Genomic DNA, 19,268 nt, shown 5'->3' on the forward strand with positions numbered 1-19,268 from the left:
TACTCATTCCTGGAAAGGCTATGAGCTATTTATCATCAAATGCTGTGACCATTGATGATAAAGCTCAAAGGTCTGAGACCACACTTTTTTGCTCACCAGGTTATCTCCTAAGAAACAATGCTATCCTCAAGTTTGGTATGATGGGCTGGGTATGGGTTTTAAGCCTTTGTTCAAGGGGTCTCTGCATCCTTGCAATCCCAAGAGATTCTTGGGAACAGTATTCTGGATAATGTCATTTGCGAACATTGTGGTTAATGTCACATGTGATCTCTGCTGGCTTTGTCCATGAAGTTGATAGTCACACGAGAGCTCTTCTGGCTTTTTCCATGAAATTGCTGACCAGTGAAAAGTGAGCGTTGATGGTGGTCACATCATGAAACACATGGAATAGTCAGAATAAGTTGTGTTAGAGATCACTGCATACAGTGGTGTGCAAAAAACAAAGAAGAGCTCACCCTTAATGAGAGGGTCAGTAAAGAAACAGTCTCCAATTATTTAATATTTCCTACCATGAGAAGTAAAGCTGATGTTAATGAATCTGGACTAACTTGGAACTTTGTTGAACAATAGAACAACATTATAGAAATGCAACTATGAGTTCTGAAGCCAGATAGTAAAAGACATGTTGGATTAGGGGAGTTGGAAAGAGGGCTCAGCAATTAAGAGAGCTCATTGCTCTTCCAGAAACCCAAGCTCAATTCTCAGCTACCATATCAGGTGATTATAATCCCCTGCAACTTTAGATCCAAGGGATTCAAAACCCTCTTCTAGTCTTCACGGGTGCATGTCCCATTGTGTATATGCACACAGACACACATACAACTAATAAAAATCAAGAGTTAAAATAAAAGACATCTTGTTAACTGGAGTGTTGCAGTATTTATGTCTGTGGCCCTTTGTGCCAGCAAGATATGTATATGACAGGTAGATGGGTAAGCTGTTCTTTGCCTTCATCCACTTCTGTTAAGGCATGAATTGTGAGAACCAAGGAGTGATGTGGAAGTGGATCCCCCAGTCCCAGCTATAAGCGGCTGCATGGTCCTGCTTCTGCCCTTGTGGTATCCAGGCACTTTTTCTCACACAGAGCAGGAGTAGAGGGAACAAAGAAGCTTATCTGGGCTGCTTGTGTACCAGGGAGAAAGAGTCTTCTAAGAGACAGTTTCCAGTAAAACTGCTCTTCTTTACTGGGGAGGCTATGTAAGGGCTGTGTAAACCCTTGGGGACTCGATAGGGGGCTTTCAGGGCTATAAGATACCATTGTAGTTTGGAATCAAGGTGCTAGGAATGCTTAATTTGCATGAAGAAGAATTCCAGGTGCTTGCTGGACGTGTCCTTACAGGGAGAGAGGAAGTTAAACCTGTAATTTGGCCACTAGGCTATGTGACTGACTCAGGGTGATGGAAGTGGGGGTTGTATAGGTTACATGCTCGCAGACCCAGAACAAGGAAGGAGCAGTCCTTACTTCTGCTGGTCTCAAAATGAGATTTGCAGGGTTTGGGCACATCTCGGCCTCACTCTTGCTCCTGGCTGACTCTCCCAGTCACATGACTTTCCAGCCCCACAATCAGCTGCTAGTCTTTGGGTCATCACAACTGAAGCATCAGAGAGGATAGATGAGACATAAACCATCCTTGCTTGTTTGGTTTTGTTCTGTTTAACCTCTGACCGGTTTGTCATGCAGCAATTGAAATTAGAACAGAGACTTAAACTTAAAAGTATTTCAGCTGGGTTTTCAGAGATGAGAGCTCCAGGCGGGCACAATGGGGAGAACATATTGGGCAGAAGAGACACAGATGTGGAAGCATCTAGTGTACCCCAGAAGGCTGGCTGTCTTTGGGGAATTGCAGTCTATGAACTTTGCTGGTACACAAGCTCTCAAGCAAATTGAGAATAAAGAAATGCACAGTGCTGGGGGGCAAGCAAGTCATTCATGCCTTCCAAGGGCTACCATCACACTTACAGCCTGATGCATACTAATCTAAAGCCTGCTCTCTCTACGCTTCCTGATGACTTATCCATGCTCTGATAACTTTGGAGTGAAGTGACTGTTGGGCAGTGCTTGAAGTGCTGTCTATATTAGGGAAACTATAAAAGCTCTAAAGTTCCCATGTCACTGACTATAGACTTCCAAGTTCACTGCATTTCAATCAGGAGAATAAGCAGATAGTCAACCAATGTACAATAGATTTGCTCCCAAAGAAAGAGAGATGTTGCCCTGCTGATTAGAGGACAGAAATGATTGCCCTTTCATGTGTGTGTGTGTGTGTGTGTGTGTGTGTGTTTGTGTGTGTGTGTGTACTCTGGAAGACAACTGTATGTCATTTTTTTCTGTGCAATCTATCTATTTTTGTTGGGACAGAGTCTCTCACTGGTCTGGAACTCACTGAGTAATCTAGGCTAACTGGTTAGCTAAAAATCAGGGATCTGCGAGTTTCTGTATCCTCAGTCCTAAGATTATAAGATCACAGCATCATGAATTTGATAGGATCTGACTTGGACCTTCCAGCTTTCAAGACAAACCCTGACTGAGCTGTCATCCAGCCCCACATTTCTTTCCCTAAGCTTATCTCTCCATTTATTTACTTATTTATTTATTTACTTATTATTTATTTATTTATTTATTTATTTATTTATTTATTTATTTTACAAGAACAAAAGCTCTTTCCCTCCCTGGGAATGGCAGCTCCTATTCAGTGTTCTTGTTGAGGTAATTTTCCCATGCTCCGTGCCACAGGATATTGTAGTACGTTTTCACAACACACTTAAAGGCTCACTTCCTAAAATTGTCACGTCTGGAGAGCCCTAGATAAGCCAGCAAGGACAGAGACGTGATCACTCTCTCCTGCCCCTAGTATTACAGGCAGCTATCAATTCTAGCTCATTTAGGCTGATCCATTTGCAGCACCAAAAGCCATTTCCATATTATTACTCCAAACTGGAAATTACAGAGGCTGTGTATTTCTTGGCAAAGTCTCCAATTTGGGCTTGCAACTTAGCACTGGGTTATTAGTGATACACATCATTATTCTCAAGATATGTGCTAGCCGCAGGATTTTGTCCTCAGATCCTCTGGAAGTCCTCAGCTCTGCAGATCAGCCTCTCCACAAGGCAGGATGTTCAGGTCATGTTAATGTGCTCTTACCGCAAGCTTTAAAATTAATTTTTGATCATTGATTTCTTGCACTAACAGTCCCCTGAGCCTTTCTAGTACGTAGAGAAACTTCACAGAGTGAGTCAGTGGGCAAGCTGGAGTTAGAATGAACCAGGCTTTAATTAAGTAGAATCTCACAGGGCCTCAGAGAATCCACGTGGAAGCTACAACCAGGAGCTGACAAGAAAAATGAGAATTTGATTTCTTCTTTCTTTCTTTTTGTTCCCCTTCTCTGATGTAGTTTGTTCCAGTCAAATAATTCAATTTAGGAAAACTCAAATATTCAAGTTGAGGAATGATACATGCAACCTGTTCGATTTCTTTTTTTCTGATAGTTTTATTGAATCAAAAAAGTAAACAAAAAGATTTGACAACTTACCTGTTCCAAAACATTAAACTTCTCACTCCAGAAACTCTCTAAGGCTTTGGCCAAGCGTATAAGCCTATTTCATCGTTTTGTCATTGAACAGAGTTGAAAATGTAGAGCCTTGAATCCCTAACAGGGAGCTGGGGTTGCCTTTTGGGACTCTCCTGTGAAATGAATGGTGCCGGCATAGCTTAGAGGGGATAGGCATTGTCTGGTAGCAACTGACATTTCCTGAATATGAAGCTTGGATTAGAGCGTTTCATGTAAATGATTTCATTTAATTGTCACCTTCTCCTGTGGGGTTAGAATCATGGCACCTGACTTTAATCTTGGGCATCGGAGCTCCAGGGTGCTTTGGATTAAATTGCAGGGAGGTTTTTAATTAGCTTATATTCCAGGGCCTTATTCCATATTTTCATGTTCTAACATGAGTTTTTCAACCTGAGGTCTCATTATAGCTTCCCAGGTGGCCTCCAGGGAGATGAGGGCAAAGCTTTTAAGGTTTTGAATGTGGCAGGTGACTTGGTTGGACATGAAACTTGTATCAGTGACTGATTCAACAAGAACATTCTAATGCCAGTGATACAGAAGCTAATAGCACCCCCCCCAAAAAAAAACAAAAACAAAACAAAAAACTAAAACAGACAAACAAACAAACAAAAACACCAAACCAAACTAATCCAAACCAAACCAAATCAAACCAAACCCCAAAACCCAGCTAACCTTAGCTTTAGTCTCGGGATATATAGAATGTCAAGTGTTCCCCACTTTACAGTTCACCAAGTCTTTCAGTTTTGTGACCTCGTGATTATTTTCACATTAATTCTGGTGAATGAATACTATTAATCCCATTTTACAGATGGGAAAAATCTGATGTTTGGAGCAATGCTGTTCAATAGAAATATAACGTGAGCCACTTGTGTAATTTAAAAGCCCCTATAATCCACGTTAGAATAGGAGATACAAACAATTAAATAAAATCAATCATAATAACACATTCTATTTAATCCAATATATCAAAATTGTTATTATTCTAACATGTCAGTATAAAATTACTTTTCAAATGATTCAGGAAGTTCTTTTGTATGCTTTGCACTAAGACTCTGAAATCTGATGTTCTTAGTCACAAGACTTGCCAGTTGGACTAACCGTGTTCAGGTGCTCAATAGCTGTAAGGAGGTAGCTACCGCTACTGCTAATCCTCTGGCTCAGGTCCAGAGGATCCACTATGAAATAAGAGTCTTGTATATTCAGAGTACTGCCCATACTCAGAGAAGTGTGACATTAATTAGGGAGACCTTTGCTCCTAATCTTCCGCTTGTGAGCTAGAATAATGGTACAAATGGAGCAAATCGGTCAAAAAGAAAATGGCTTTGTGTCGTGATATCCTAATGTTTTCCAGCAGCTAATGCATTTTATTTTGCTTTTTATACATTTTATGTCCAGGGTGGAAAAGATATCTTTCAAGATCTTTCTAATAAAATGTCTGAAATGAAGAAACCAGAGCAAGTTGTGCCTGTCAGAGCCCTAAGAACCAAAGATGAACATTATTCAAGTTATTTCAAGTTGTTTTTGAGCATGGTCAAGTCACATTTCTAGTGGTAGAATATGGCCTATGGAGAGGTTGTTAAAGCTACATAGTATGTTAGCATTCCTTAAGAATGTGCCTCAAGTCATCTGAGTACTGTCTGCCTTTAAATAAAGGTAACCCTTAATGCAGAGGCTTGTAAATGTACATGTGCCATGTGTGTTAATGTGAGAACTTAACATGAAATTATACTTTTATTTTGATTAGCTCAGGAATTTGATTGCTATCATTACATCATAACAAGAGATGTGAGGGATAGTGTGGATGGTCAAGCTGATGGGCTCTGGAGTTACCTAGGAGACACACCTCTAGAAACACTTGGGAGGGATTACTTAGATTAAGTTAGCCTCTGGGCATACCTATAAGAGATTATCTTAATTAGGGCTATTGAGGTGTGAAAATCCACCTTAAACCCCCTGGAACTGGACCCTGGGCTGCATAAAAGGAGAAATCTGGCAGAACATGGACACTCACTGTTCTCTAATTCCTGACACAATGTGACATTGTACCTTAAATTCCTGCCACCAGGGCTTGCCTGATATGGTGGCTTCATTGAACTGTGAGTCAAAATAATATTTCTCCTTTAAATTTCTGGATTATGTTAGCACAGTGTGATGGTTTGTATATGCTCGGTCCAGGGAGTGGCACTATTAGAAGGTGTTGTTGGAGTAGGTGTGGCCTTTTTGGTGTAGGCATGGCACTTTGGGTATGAGCTTTACAATTCTCATCCTAGCTGCCTGGAAGCCAGTATTCTGCTAGCAACCTTCAGATGAAGATGTAGAACTCTCAGCTCCTCCTGTACCATGGCTGCCTGGATGCTGCTATGTTCCTGCCTTAATGATAATGGACTGAACCTCTGAACCTGTAAGCCAGCTCCAGTTAAATGTTGTCCTTATAAGAGATGACTTGGTCATAGTGTCTGTTCAAAGCAGTAAAACCCTAAGTAAGACACACAGTAACATGAAAATAAACTAAGACTAGTGGTATGAAGATTTTATGATCAAATGTTAATCAGATAAGCAGGGGTTTTCAACCTTCCTAAAAGCTGTGACCTATTAATTCAGTTCCTCATGTTGTGACAAACACCAACCATAAAGTTATTTTTGTTGCTACGTCATAGCTTTAATTTTGCTACTGTTATGAATTGTAACATAAATATTTGTGTTTTCTGATGGTTTTAGGAAATCCTGGTCAAGGGGTCATTCATCCCGAAGGGAGTCAAGACATAGAGGTTGAGAACCAATGAAATAGAGCATCTCCTAAGAGCTTTATTGGAGACTATTTGCTGGAACACATGCCATTCAAACTCAGAGAGGAGGTTGCTAATGAAAACCAGAAGATGTGAATCTCCATGTTCCCTAAACTGTCCTATAAAAAATATACCAGTCCTATCTAGATATTTAGATATTTTCATTAGTTGGTCTCATTCTATAGTCCTTACCTGGGCCATTTGTTTTTCATTTTTAATTTATACTTGCATTCTAGAGAAATAAATATAAACATATATGAAAGGGAATTGAGTAGATGTAAGGTAATTTTGAGATGGAATTGATTGCTGGACAATAATTTTTTGTATATTTGTGAATATATATAATTCCTGTCATGACAATAATGTACTATTTGATGATACATACCTTCAAAAGTTAGGGAAGACTGTAGTCCTAATACCAGTCATATTTACATTTTTATAAGACTTTTAATGTTTAAAAGTATACTGTTTTTAATGTTCAGAAAAAAATCATTATATTTACACATAATCTAATTCACAATTTAAAGCATTTCTCTGTTAACCTTCCTTTCTCACCCTTCTTGAATTGATTTGAATTCTGAGTTTTAGAAACCACTTACTGTGTTGTGGCATGCTCCATCTGCTTGGCAGCACTGAGAACCACTGATCAGAATGCACTCAGATTTGACCGCTCTCCCAATTATGAATTGTAATTACACAGGATATAAACAGGAGTTTAAGTGGTTGTAAACTGATCCAATATGTGTTACCCTATTAATTTAATAAGTTGACTATTTAGCGAGGGGGGCTTCATAATTACATATCAATGGGCAAATGTTTTTTCACAAACCTTGTCGCATGAGATTGGGAGCCACCCCTTACACCCAACACCTTTCCAAAGGGAGAGAAACCACAGTGGAGGGAGATGACACTAATCTGTTTGCCTCTAGGTGTTTATCACACCGAGAAAGCCAAAACAATTACTCAGGGCTTCATTGTGTGAATAGCACAATGTTATTTCCTTGGAGGAGGATTTCTTTCAGTGTTTCTCCCAGGCAGAAGGAAGACAGTTCCTCAACAGGAACAGCCCTTCTTAGGAGCACTCATACAAACAAACAAACATGACATTACATAGTTGCCTACCTTGGGGCAAAAACCAAACCAAACCAAACCAAACCAAACCAAACCAAACCAAACCAAACCAAACCAAACCACCTGTTCTTAACAGGACTTGAGGGTGTGCTTTTCTGTCACCTTCTTTTAATCAATTAGGATGGCTACCTGTGTAACAGTCATGCTCTACCATGACATTCTCAGCATGGCACCAGGTACACCTTTGGTATATGTTGTTCTTAAGGTTCTTGACACATTTGTGCTATGCAGGACGTTTCATTTCTATTCCAGTAGTGGTAAGAAATGTAACAGTTACTTTTTTTCTCTCTCCAGTTCGTTTGATTCCCTCCAACGAGGACATTTGTAATTCTAATTAAATAATAGTTAAAATGACACCTCTGGGGGAAAAATGGGACTAAGTTAAAAGATGAGGGTTATTTTTACTTCTGATCCTCGGCAGTTTGCCTGGGCTAGTCTAGCTAAGTGTTTGGTGCTAACATAATTAGGTTTTGTAGGATAATGACCCATTTCTCAGGTAGCAGTTTAGATTAAAAAAAATCATATAATTTTAAATGTTACTACTCCATTTTAACTCATCAACAAATTAACAGCAGCTTTGGGGTGATCAGAGATGGCTGAGGGAAATGGCATTCTAGCAGCTACTAATAGTTCGGATGCTTTAAAATGCCCTTCAAAGTTGTTGAACTTTTCTTGTAGAATTATTTCCGAATGTACTCTCAAAGTGTATTAAGGGCACCATTTTTCTTCTGCAATAGAACTTAAGTAACTGTATAATTGTCAATATTAACTTGTTTTTCACAGATGTTATTTTCTAATTTCTAGTTAAATGCAGTAGTGGGGCTTATGCAAGGGGCATGCCTGTGTTGTGTTTTGTTTTGTTTTTTTTCCTGTGGTTCTCCAGAAGCAGAATGAAGACGGTTGCCTGTGAGTCATACCGCACCAGGTGTTGAGAAGAGCAGGCGTTCTCTGTGTTCCGGAGACTGTTTGGGGAAAATTCAAAATATGGAAGTTGGCATGCTTACTTTTTTTTTCTGACATCATTTTATGTTTGTGTGCAGTTTATGTGAGGAGTTTGTTGGCATCCACTTTAGGTAACTGAAGAGAAAAAAAGCTACTTTTAATGTAAGAAAGTAAAAATAAAGTTAAAAAAAACCCACCACTTTGTATGGAAATACTCAGAACTTTCAGAATGTTTGTATCAAAGGAAAGCTCCATGTTCCTTAAAAATAACACGGAGAGGCTGGAGAGGTGGTTCAGTGGTTAGGTGCATGGTTGCTTGGGCAGAGGACCTAGGTTCTGGTTTCAGTACTCACATGGGAGTTAACAACTGCTCCAGTCCCAGAGCATCTGAATCCTTCTTCTGACCTCCAGGGCACCAGAGTGCATGTTGCACACAGACACATCCATGCAAAACATCCACACATGCGAAACAAAGGAGTAAATAACATTGATTAGAAACCAGTATTGATTTCCTGAGACAAATTATTAGACTCCAGGTAAATTGTCTATAATTAGATTTTGTGTTGAAATTCCAGTGCTATCTCTCTTTTTAAAAATTATTATGTATAATACACTCTCCAGTTGGGTTTCCTTTGGGGAAAAAATAAAACCTCTTTTTTTTTAACCTCAGGTTGTCCCAACTCTTGGGTAAGTGGATATCACACCCTCCTTACCAATAAAGGCGGGGAGTCAAAGTAATAGGTAAACACCTCATTCAGACTTCTGAAGGTAAAATTTTAAATCATTCTAGATGTGACATGCATGTAGCCAGTAACATATGTTATGAATAGACCATGTAACCCCAAACCCTCTAGTGTCCTGTTTAATCCCAGGAGCACAGAAACTGCCACTGATATTTGACTTAGAAAGAAACACTAGGTAAAGTACAACGGACTATTTCCCAGGGTAAAGAACATCCTATTTCAGATTATAGGGTTTTTAATATTCCTATATTACTAGATTATTGGTGGTAGAGGATGAAGAAGATGGAAGTAAAGATTTGATTTCAGGGTTTCCATCTAAAGATTCTTAGACGCCATTAAAAAGCCCCGGGTCCAGGAAAGGTTGGTAGGACACAATAGAAACCCCTGCACTGTGCAGTCTATAGCTTCTCCCATCCATGTGCTCAAGGGTTGCCTTTGTGCCGCCTGCCTAGAGGAGACCGCTGTCCTGTGGGGACATCTAATTAGACTGGATCACTGGGCCAAGGCAGAGGAGGGTAAAGGTGGCCCTTCCAATCTTTGCCCTTAGGCTGTGTGATCAGTCATTTCCCCCTTCATGGTAGGTAAGATAGATGACTTAAGTCCCTGTCAATAGCAAAACTTTCTAGATAGCTGACATTTTAACACTCCCCGCACACACACACACCACTCCCTTTTGAGTTTTATACACATCAATCATGGGAGGAATGATGCTCCTCCTTTGTAGGGCAGTTGACAGATGACATGGGATAGCTGTATTGCCCACATTAAAGAACCTTCCAGGACACAAAGTAAGAGCCCCAGCCTGAAGTGTGAGTACAACTTAGTCTACCCTATCTGCCTCAGTCTGGTCTCAGGACAGAATATTACAGATTCAAAGAATTCTAGAAAGCAGCAGAGAAAATCCTGTAGGCTGACATTTAAAAAAAAAAATGAATCAACTTTTTAAAGAACCAGATTAAAAAGAACATTTCATTTACATTTGTTATATACCTAAAAGTGAATTTTTTATTAAAAGCAGATCACATCACTTCAAGAAATTCAGAGAACTATGTCTAAATACACTGAATGCAAGATATTCCTCATCATTTAGATTCTTATAGCCTCATAAAGATAAAATGCAGATGAGTTGATTTAAATCAGGCCTTCATTAAATTTCAGAATTAGCTTTTGGAATCCCACGTATTGAATTGTGCAGCGTCTGATTCCTGATCATTTTGACAAAGCTGTGACTGGATAACGATAAAGTGCACCATTGCCAGAAATAACACAGTCTGCCTTTGGTTTGTGCTAATAAACTATAAGACAACTTAAACTCCATTTTAATATCTGAAATCCACCTCATTAGAAGTAATCTCACACTCTGTATGCTATTAGAATTTTCGTGTGTATTCTTTGGTCAGCCAGGAATATAATTTTCTATTTATGCTTCTAATGTAAATCTGCCATTTCTGGTTGGCTACTCTGGCACTAAGCCAGAGTGCTAATTTATTTCCATCTTTCCCTATTTCTTCTATCAAAAGAGGCTGTTGGTTTGAATAACAAACATTCAATCGACTTGGACGTGGGGTGGCAGGCAGAGCAGGAATTACCTGCTTACCTTTTATTGCCTTCTTTGAATTGGCTTTTCTGGGAACAAAACCAATAAGACATGCTGTTCCTTCATCTAGTTTTGACGCAGGTTATTCATCAGAAGACATTCCTCCTGCCCTGGTTCAGCTGAGACTGGCAGTAGGGTGAAGAATTCAGCCTGGAACCAGGCTTCTGACCTAATACTGTGATAGGTTATTGTCCCACCAAGTCCTGTAGGACTTCATTGTCTTTAATCTTGTGGTTTGGCCTCATAATTATTTCTGATTCCAAGAGATGCCATTGCTGACACATTTGTCACCTGCAGGGTGGCAGTGTGCTGGGATTGAACATACACTGTTTCATCCCCTCCAAAACTTCCCAGTGATTCTCCCCCATACCCCCGCCCAGCTCCCTCTGCTGTCTTGTACAGTAATTGGCCTAATAAAAGGCAGAAACAAGAATTTATTACACCTTGGGCAGTACTTGAAACAGACTTTATTTTCAGGAACAGCAGTTATGTCTACTTGCTGCTGTATATTTTGATATTTCATTTAAATACTTAGAATATATTCAAAGTCAAATTGCTAATCCCTCAATTTCCCTGCTGCTGTCCTGGTTCCCCAGGTGGCCTCTTATGATACTCCATGTAAACACTGTATTTGGAAGGATACATAGATCGGCATCCCTAGAGTCACATGATCACCATAAATCTGTGAAAATAGCATGACTTAAAAATAAAAGTCTCTTAGCGCTCTGCCAACAGGCTTTGGCATAATCTTGGCAATCGCTTAGATATTTCTTTCTCTCTGTTTTTGTGGTTATAATTTTTTCCCAGGTGGAAAATAGTCTCATATTTTGCAGACGTTGTCCAAGCTAGTGACCATCAATCCATCTTCCGGGTTACTAAAGTTGTCAGCTGACTGTGTCCAGTCCACACAAAATCAGTGACGTGACTGGGAAACTGTTGGGTGCTTGCTCCTTTCATCTTAAGAAACGGCCATACAATTTCCTGATAACATTTCTGCAGGAATTTTTATTCTTTAAATCTTCCAGTGTTAAAGCAACAAGAAAACATTTAAAATGTCCTTTGGTGGAATCTTATTACACTTGCTATATGTAAACCGATATTCTTTGATGCCAGCACGCTCGTTGCCCTTACAGAGAAATCTCTGCACGACGAAACGAAACAAAACCAAAGAGGACCAAAAAATCAAATGTCAGTCTTTGCTGATTCGAATTAGATACATTAACAGATTGTCTGGTAACATAAATTGGCAATAATACAAAAAATCTACATATTACATTATTTCAAGAAAAATAACTTCATTTGAATACAAAAGGATAGATACACTTTCTCTTTTCCTCTAACCACTCTTGTGAAGTGGATGTGAGCTGGCACTGGGATCGCAGTGCTGCTAAAATATACAGGGGTATGACTGGCTTGCGCTTTGGAGGGGCTGTTACACGTGTGTATCACTAACATCAGACAAAGAAATCTTTCAACCAACAAGGGTCACAGAGCAACGTTCACTAAAGCACAGGTTGGAAGGGATTTCGGGGCTAAAAGGGGGGGGGGGGCTGAAGCAGGCCAATATGGCAGCTTGTAACAGATTTCCTTATACCCACAATGCACCTGACAGCGAAGAATGCTTTTATTTGGTTGGCCCACACACTGAGCAGAGCGGTACTAGGGTGCACCACGGTAGAGTAGCGAAAGTTTTTTGTTTTTTTTTAGGTTGGTTGATCAGTTTGTTTTTCGTCTTTCCTTTTGGGGGCGCTCTCACAGCCTTTCCAATCCGCAATCAGCTCTGCAGCTGGCAATGAGCTTTGCAGTGATAATAGCAACAGCTGCTGATTCCTCTGGAGTCAATGCTGAGCAGTCTTGACTCCGACGTGCGATGTGCTGTCCGGTTCTGAGAGATATGGCTTAGTTCGGTTAGGCCCTCTTCTTTTATACACTGTGTTAGAGTGGGTGTGCCTGTTTTCTATGTCAGTAGCAGTCGCTTGTGTTGTTTGCTTCCCCACAGCACAGGCCTGTCGGAGGGCTGGGTGGGACCCCTAGAACACCAGGGGATTGGCAGTCCCCAGCAGCGCGGTCAGCAGCAGCAGTGCTGGGGAGCCCTGTGGGGGTGCTCCCTGGCCGGAGTCGGAGCCACAGCTGCCTGCCTCTTCGCACCGGAGCTTCTCACAGAGGATGCCAGTGTAGGCGTCTGGGCACGCGCAGCGCACATTGTTCTGGCAGGTCCCTCCATTCTGGCAGTGCAGGAGCTCATTGTCGCAGACATTAGCTGCAGAACGAGGGGAGGGAAGGGGAGGGGAGGAGAAGCAGAATCAATTTAAGTTCATCTGGAACATCATGTTTTCAGCTTTAAAAAAGAAATTCTCTATCGATCTAGTGCTCCCCCCTTCCCTCCACAAACTAAGCATGTGACTTCAATTTCCAAACAAATGTAGTCGGCTGCCTTTGTTTTGATCATATTAGGCCTTTTCATATATGTCCCCCCCCAACCCCCTCTTTCCCCTGCAATCTTGGATATTCTCCAGTTCAGGCTATTGAATCTAAGGTAATGGAATACTCCTAGTTTGGAAATTCTTGTGTAGGTGAGACCTGTTGTGACCTCCTAGGTTTTTAAAGGACAAGTGCCTGATACAAGAAAGCAGAACCTTGAAGCCAGATGAGTGTCATTTAAAATGCAAAGCAGTGTAGCTAAAATGACCAACAACCTCTAAGGTCAGGACACATCCATCCATCGTCCCTGAACCGATTCCAGCCTTTTTGTGCATGCAAAGAGGCCACAAGGGAAGCAGGGAAATGCAGGTTTAGGATGTGAGAAAAGAGGCATGCTCCAGGCAGGCAACAGCCAGATGGGAAGAGGAAAAGCTTGTTTTGTGGGAGGCATGTGAGGAAGAGCAGTCACATTTGTCCCTGACAGCCCATCAGAGTTTTTTATTACCTTGTAAATATGGGGAGTAGAGCCCAAGGTTACCTTGATTTGGGAACAGTAATAAATGCAACGGTGAAACCCTGATTACCAAAATTTCATTACATCCATCAAGGAATAGAATCAGGTTGGAAAATCAAGCAGCAGTTCCTGACTGAAATTCGTTCACAGCCTCTGTCACAGAACTTTCACCTCTAATAATTTCTCATATCGTCAAAATTCCCGTTATCCTCATTAATTCAATGTCTTGTATTCTCTTAGATAATCAAGGTTTCACTGATTTAGCAGAATGTTAAATAGAACCCAGGGAAATTAACACAACAACAAAGAATAAGAGCCAAGAATGAACGAACGAAAGCTTTCCAACAACATTTGCTGCTTAAGCACTTAACACATAGACCACTCTGGACAGGGGGCAGGCGGGGCACAGAGCAGAAAAAGGAGCATTTTATAAATTATAACAGTTTTTCATTAAAAAAAAGTCATGGCCCAATTTCTCCAAAGATGACACATGGTTACACTACACACACACACACACACACACACACACACACATACACACGCACACACACAATGGTGCTATTAAATACAAATCATTGTTACAAAATAATCCCATCTTCCACATAATAATTATAGATAGCATTTGCTTTACCTATTAATCATGTTCAATACTCATGTCACCTTGAAGAGGAGCTTTGTCCACACTAACAAACAGGAATGTTCCTGTGTATGAATAGGGGAAGGTGGCACTGGGCATCCATGGAGCTAATAATAAAGTACCCTAAACAGAGTCCAGTGTGACTACATTCCTCAACCTTCCAGGGAGATATAGAAGACAGCTGCATAATACATTAGTATAATTAGCAATAGTTAATCATTCATGTTTGAAATGCTGGTACACAAGGCAGTGTCACATGGATTAGAGGAATCAAGCATACAAGCTGCTTCTCAGTGGGTGGTTTAGATTGAACTCAAATTACGGTATTTTGTCAGTCATTTTTTTTTTGGTGTGTCAACATCTGTAGCTATGAATCAAGGTCTCCCAAGCACAGGGTCATAGGGTAAAATCCTGGCGGGTCTTGTTCTGTTTTGATTTTTGTCCATTTGGAAAGTATAGCTAGGTGTTCAGGATTTTGTTTTGCTTACACTTCAAGAAATATCTGTTTAATTGGGGCAACATGGAATTAACAGATCCAAGTAACCATTTCCATTTAAAGTTAAAGATTCTGAGCACTTCTCGATCTAGACAGCAGATTGCAGAATGGGATATTTCCTTTCATTTGGGCACTAGACATAGGGAAATATCTGTTCCATCAATATCGATAATTGCTTGCCTTGAATAATTGAGAAGAAATCAATAGTTAATTAAATATCACTCCCCTCTTTTTTTCAAAGCTATTTTTCTTCCTCTTGGACTTGAATGTAAAGCAGCTGTTGAGTAGAGGTTTCTGTTTTTTTTTTTTTTTATCCTGAGAAGCCAGTGATTAAGTTAAAATTCAATACTTTCTCTACATGTAAATAATCTACTAGTTGATTTGGATGGTTGTGAGAATTTAATAAATACACAAGGAACAGATGTAGCCCAGGATTAATCATCTCATGGACTGGGGGAATATATCTTGGATAATATATAAACAGGAAAAAATGGAAACTGGCATACATTTTATTAGTTTAAAATTCACTACAAAGCACATTACATTTGGGTTCTTGGTGGTGCCCATCCTATTAGAATGCAACAAGTTCAGATTTTTACTGTGCATACTGTACCGTCTAATGGCTGAAATCACATGCTAGAAATATACTTAGGTCTAATAGAGTTCTTACCTGATGTTTATAACCTCATGTTCCATCTTCATGTCATTTAGTACCAAAATTCTGTTGGTTAGTGAACAAACTAAATGGTTAAGTATCGATGAACTCTTCATCATGTAAAACCTTGTAGTAAATATCACTGAGACAATAAAACAAATACAAAGCATGGCTTCTATTTCCATAGAGTTCTGATGAACTCTTATGGAGATGAAATACATTACAGAAGTGATCTAGAGTTGCTTTCCTTAAAATATCCTTATTAGTTTTATCCACTCAACCAATTGTCCTTTGCCAGGCATCTGCCTATGTTTTGTGGTTATCACTCATACTGCCATAAAGAAGCTCACAATTTGGTGGAAAAGCAACAAACACTATTAGAAATAATCCAAGTATAAAGAAAGACCACAAAATAAGTATGTGCAAAGTGTTAGGCAAACACAAATGATGGTATCTTTGTTTTAGAGATTAGGAAAGATTCTAGAAAAGGAGTTGTACTTGAACAAAGGTGCACACAAGGCAGATACTGGTTAAAGAGTACCATAGATGGGGAAATTGGATGAGTTAAATCAAAGAGATGCAAATGGACCTTGTAAGTTATTAAGAAGTTACCTTTGAACACTGATCCTCTTCTCTGATGTTGCAATATTAAAAACAAAAACAAAAACCCTACATATTTCCTGCTGGATTTCACCAACACTTGACCCCAGAAAGAACAAAGAGGGAAGGTGGGTGTATGTAAAGATATTTCCCTTTTTCTACTTAATGGCATGTCTTAACAGTACTGTGTAGCAAGGGCCCTTCATTTAAGCCTTGACATTTATCCAATCTTATCCATCATATCCTTATTCCCTTGCTTATCTTTACTCAGAACCAGCTTCTCACTGAGCCTTGGAGACTCCTGTACCATCCTGCTAGCATATCTCCAAGGGACTTCTACAGAGGTAGCCAGACACCATCTGTCCTCAGAGATATAGTTATAAAGTATATGAAGCCTTGCATTAGCATTAACACTATTAGTTTCAAGAAACCACCCCTTCATTCTTGAAATTTCTTAGTCCCTGAGTAATAGCTGCCACCTGTACTTTGTGTCTGATGACAATGACCTCTACCACTGGTATTCTACATCTCCATCTCCATAATGAACTGTCTCCTGAACCTTGACATAGTTGATGTCCAAGAGTTACTTTGGTGCCCTGTACTCATTTCCATCCTCAAACATATATTATTCTATTTCCTTTAATAGTGATTTTTTTCTGTTGAAATACCTAGAATAGCTTGTTTTCTGACTAGAACTTGATTATGTCCTTAAATGATGAGTGGGCTATGGAAGGCTAGATGCACACAGACAAAAGAGGCTAGAATGCTAGGGGCATTCTGTCTGTAGTTGTTTTTATATAAACATTGCAGAGTTCGGGAAATGGACAATGGGAAGCTGTCAAATGTAAATGAGTCAGCTAGAGTTTTAAAGGAAAAGGAAAGATGAAGCTAGACAAAAATAGACTGGAGACAAGGAGACCAGACATTCAACAGAATGGGCTAGGTTGGAGCACCAGAGAGGATAAGGAAGGGCACAACTGAAAGCAGTTTACATAACAAGGGTGAGTGATTTTAAGGTGACATTTGACTATGTGGATACATCACAAAGAGATTTATTTAAGAAAAGGAACCAGAAGAAGAATTCAGTCAATGAATACGTTTGGACTCATTGACTCTGTCTGTAAGTTCTTCTTGAACGCTTTGTTATTATTTGGTAAAACTATATCAAGTTTCAGGAGACAATTCATATGGAGATGTGGAATACCAGTGGTGAAGGTCATTGTCATCAGACACAGAGTACACAGTTTCATGGAAGGAGAGTTTCAGTCATGTCAAAGTCAGAACTGAATCTAGGGCCCTGAAGAGTACCAGCCTCAGCCATATGCAAAGAAAGCAAGTGTGAAGAATTGAAGAATGGCTGAAAGAGAAATGTCAACAAAATGTAGTAGTCACATGACACCATGAAACTAAACATAAAAGTGTTTTCCTGTTATGGAGGATCATCAATAAATTAACATATGAAGTAGAAGAGGAAAAGAAGGAGAAGGAAGAGGAGAAGAAGGAGGAAAAGAAGAAGAAGGAGGAGGAGGAGGAGGAGGAAGAGGAAGAGGAGGAGGAGGAAGGGGAGGAGGAAGAGGAGGAGGAAGAGGAGGAGGAAGAGGAGGAAGAGGAAGAGGAGGAGGAGGAAGAGGAGAAGGAGAAGAAGAAGAAGGAGGAGGAGGAGGAGAAGGAAGAAGAAGAAAAGAAGAAGAAGAAGAAGAAGAAGAAGAAGAAGAAGAAGAAGAAGAAGAAGAAGAAGAAGAAGAAGAAGAAGAAGGAGAAGAAGAAGAAGAAGAAGGAGAAGAAGAAGAAGAAGAAGAAGAAGAAGAAGAAGAAGAAGAAGAAGAAGAAGAAGAAGAAGGGCATTTGAATTGGGCAGAGAAAATGTGTAATGTAGCTCTTGAATGACTGAATCAGCTAGAAAGGGTTTGGAATGATTAGAAAAAGCACTGGAAAAGATGGAGATAATCAAAATTTATGGAAGTCCCTGGACATCAGCTGATAGGAGTTGGTCCCAATAATTTTGGAGATTAAGGCCCCCAGAGGAGAGGAAGCTCCACTCTCAGGTGCTCTAACAAGCCCAGGGTCACAGGATCCCAGAATCACAGGATCACAGAGACAGCTTGATTCTGAGAAGTTTTGATACAACCAGGATCACAGGAAGGACAGGCTCCAGTCAGGTTTAGCAAGGGCAGGTAGCACTAGAGATAACCAGATGATGCAGGGCAACTATAGAATATAAGCAATACAAACCAAGGTTCCTTGGCATCATCAGAACCCAATACTCCCACCATAGCAGGTCTTGGACACACCATTACACCAGAAAAGCAAGATTTTGATATAAAATCACTTCTCATGGTGATGATACAGGACTTTAAAAAAGACATAAATAGTACCCTCAAAGAAATACAGGAGAACACAGGTAAACAGCTAGAAGCCCTTAAAGAGGAAACACAAAAATCCCTTAAAAAACTACAGGAAAACACAATCAAACAGGTGAAGGAAATGAGCAAAACCACCCAGGATCTAAAAAGGGAAATAGAAACAATAAAGAAATCAAAAAGAGAGACAACTCTGGAGATAGAAAACCTAGGAAAGAAATCAGGAGTCATAGATGCAAGCATCACCAACAGAATACAAGAGATAGAAGAGAGAATCTCAGGGGCTGAAGATACCATAGAAAACATTGACACAACAAAGAAAGCAAAAAGCAAAAAGCTCCTAACCCAGAACACCCAGGAAATCCAGGATGCAATGAGAAGAACAAACTGAAGGATAATAGGTATAGAAGAGAGTGAAGACTCTTAATGTAATGGGCCAGTAAATATCTTTAACAAAATTGTAGAAGAAAAGTCCCCTAATCTAAAAAAAGAGATGCCCATGAACATACAAGAAGCCTACAGAACTCCAAATAGGCTGGACCAGAAAACAAATTCCTCCTGTCACATAATAATAAAAACACCAAATGCACTAAACAAAGAAAGAATTTTAAAAGCAGTTAGGGAAAAAGGTCAAGTAACATATAAAGGCAGGTCTATCAGAACTACACCAGACTTCTCACCAGAGACTATGAAAGCTAGAAGATCCTGGGCAGATGTCATACAGACCCTATAAGAGCACAAATGCCAGGCCAGGCTACTATATCCAGCAAAACTCTCAATTACCATAGATGGAGAAAACAAGACATTCCATGACAAA

At 39.9% G+C, this 19,268-nt stretch overlaps 1 protein-coding gene across 6 annotated transcripts in view; it reads right to left on the reverse strand.

Annotated features, from left to right (window-relative positions):
* Positions 1-11,215: 11,215 nt before the first annotated feature.
* The window catches only part of Ntng1 (netrin G1), a 350,817-nt gene continuing 342,764 nt past the window's right edge, over positions 11,216-19,268 (reverse strand). For all 6 annotated transcript variants that reach the window (XM_031375231.1, XM_031375235.1, XM_031375230.1 and 3 more), the window contains one exon: positions 11,216-13,028. In XM_031375231.1, the coding sequence (XP_031231091.1) occupies positions 12,799-13,028 (230 nt within the window). In that variant the 3' untranslated portion in view covers positions 11,216-12,798. The remainder of the gene's footprint in view (positions 13,029-19,268) is intronic.

The sequence above is a fragment of the Mastomys coucha genome, unplaced genomic scaffold (genome assembly GCF_008632895.1).
Source record: "Mastomys coucha isolate ucsf_1 unplaced genomic scaffold, UCSF_Mcou_1 pScaffold16, whole genome shotgun sequence".
In the NCBI taxonomy this organism is placed as follows: Eukaryota; Metazoa; Chordata; class Mammalia; order Rodentia; family Muridae; genus Mastomys; species Mastomys coucha.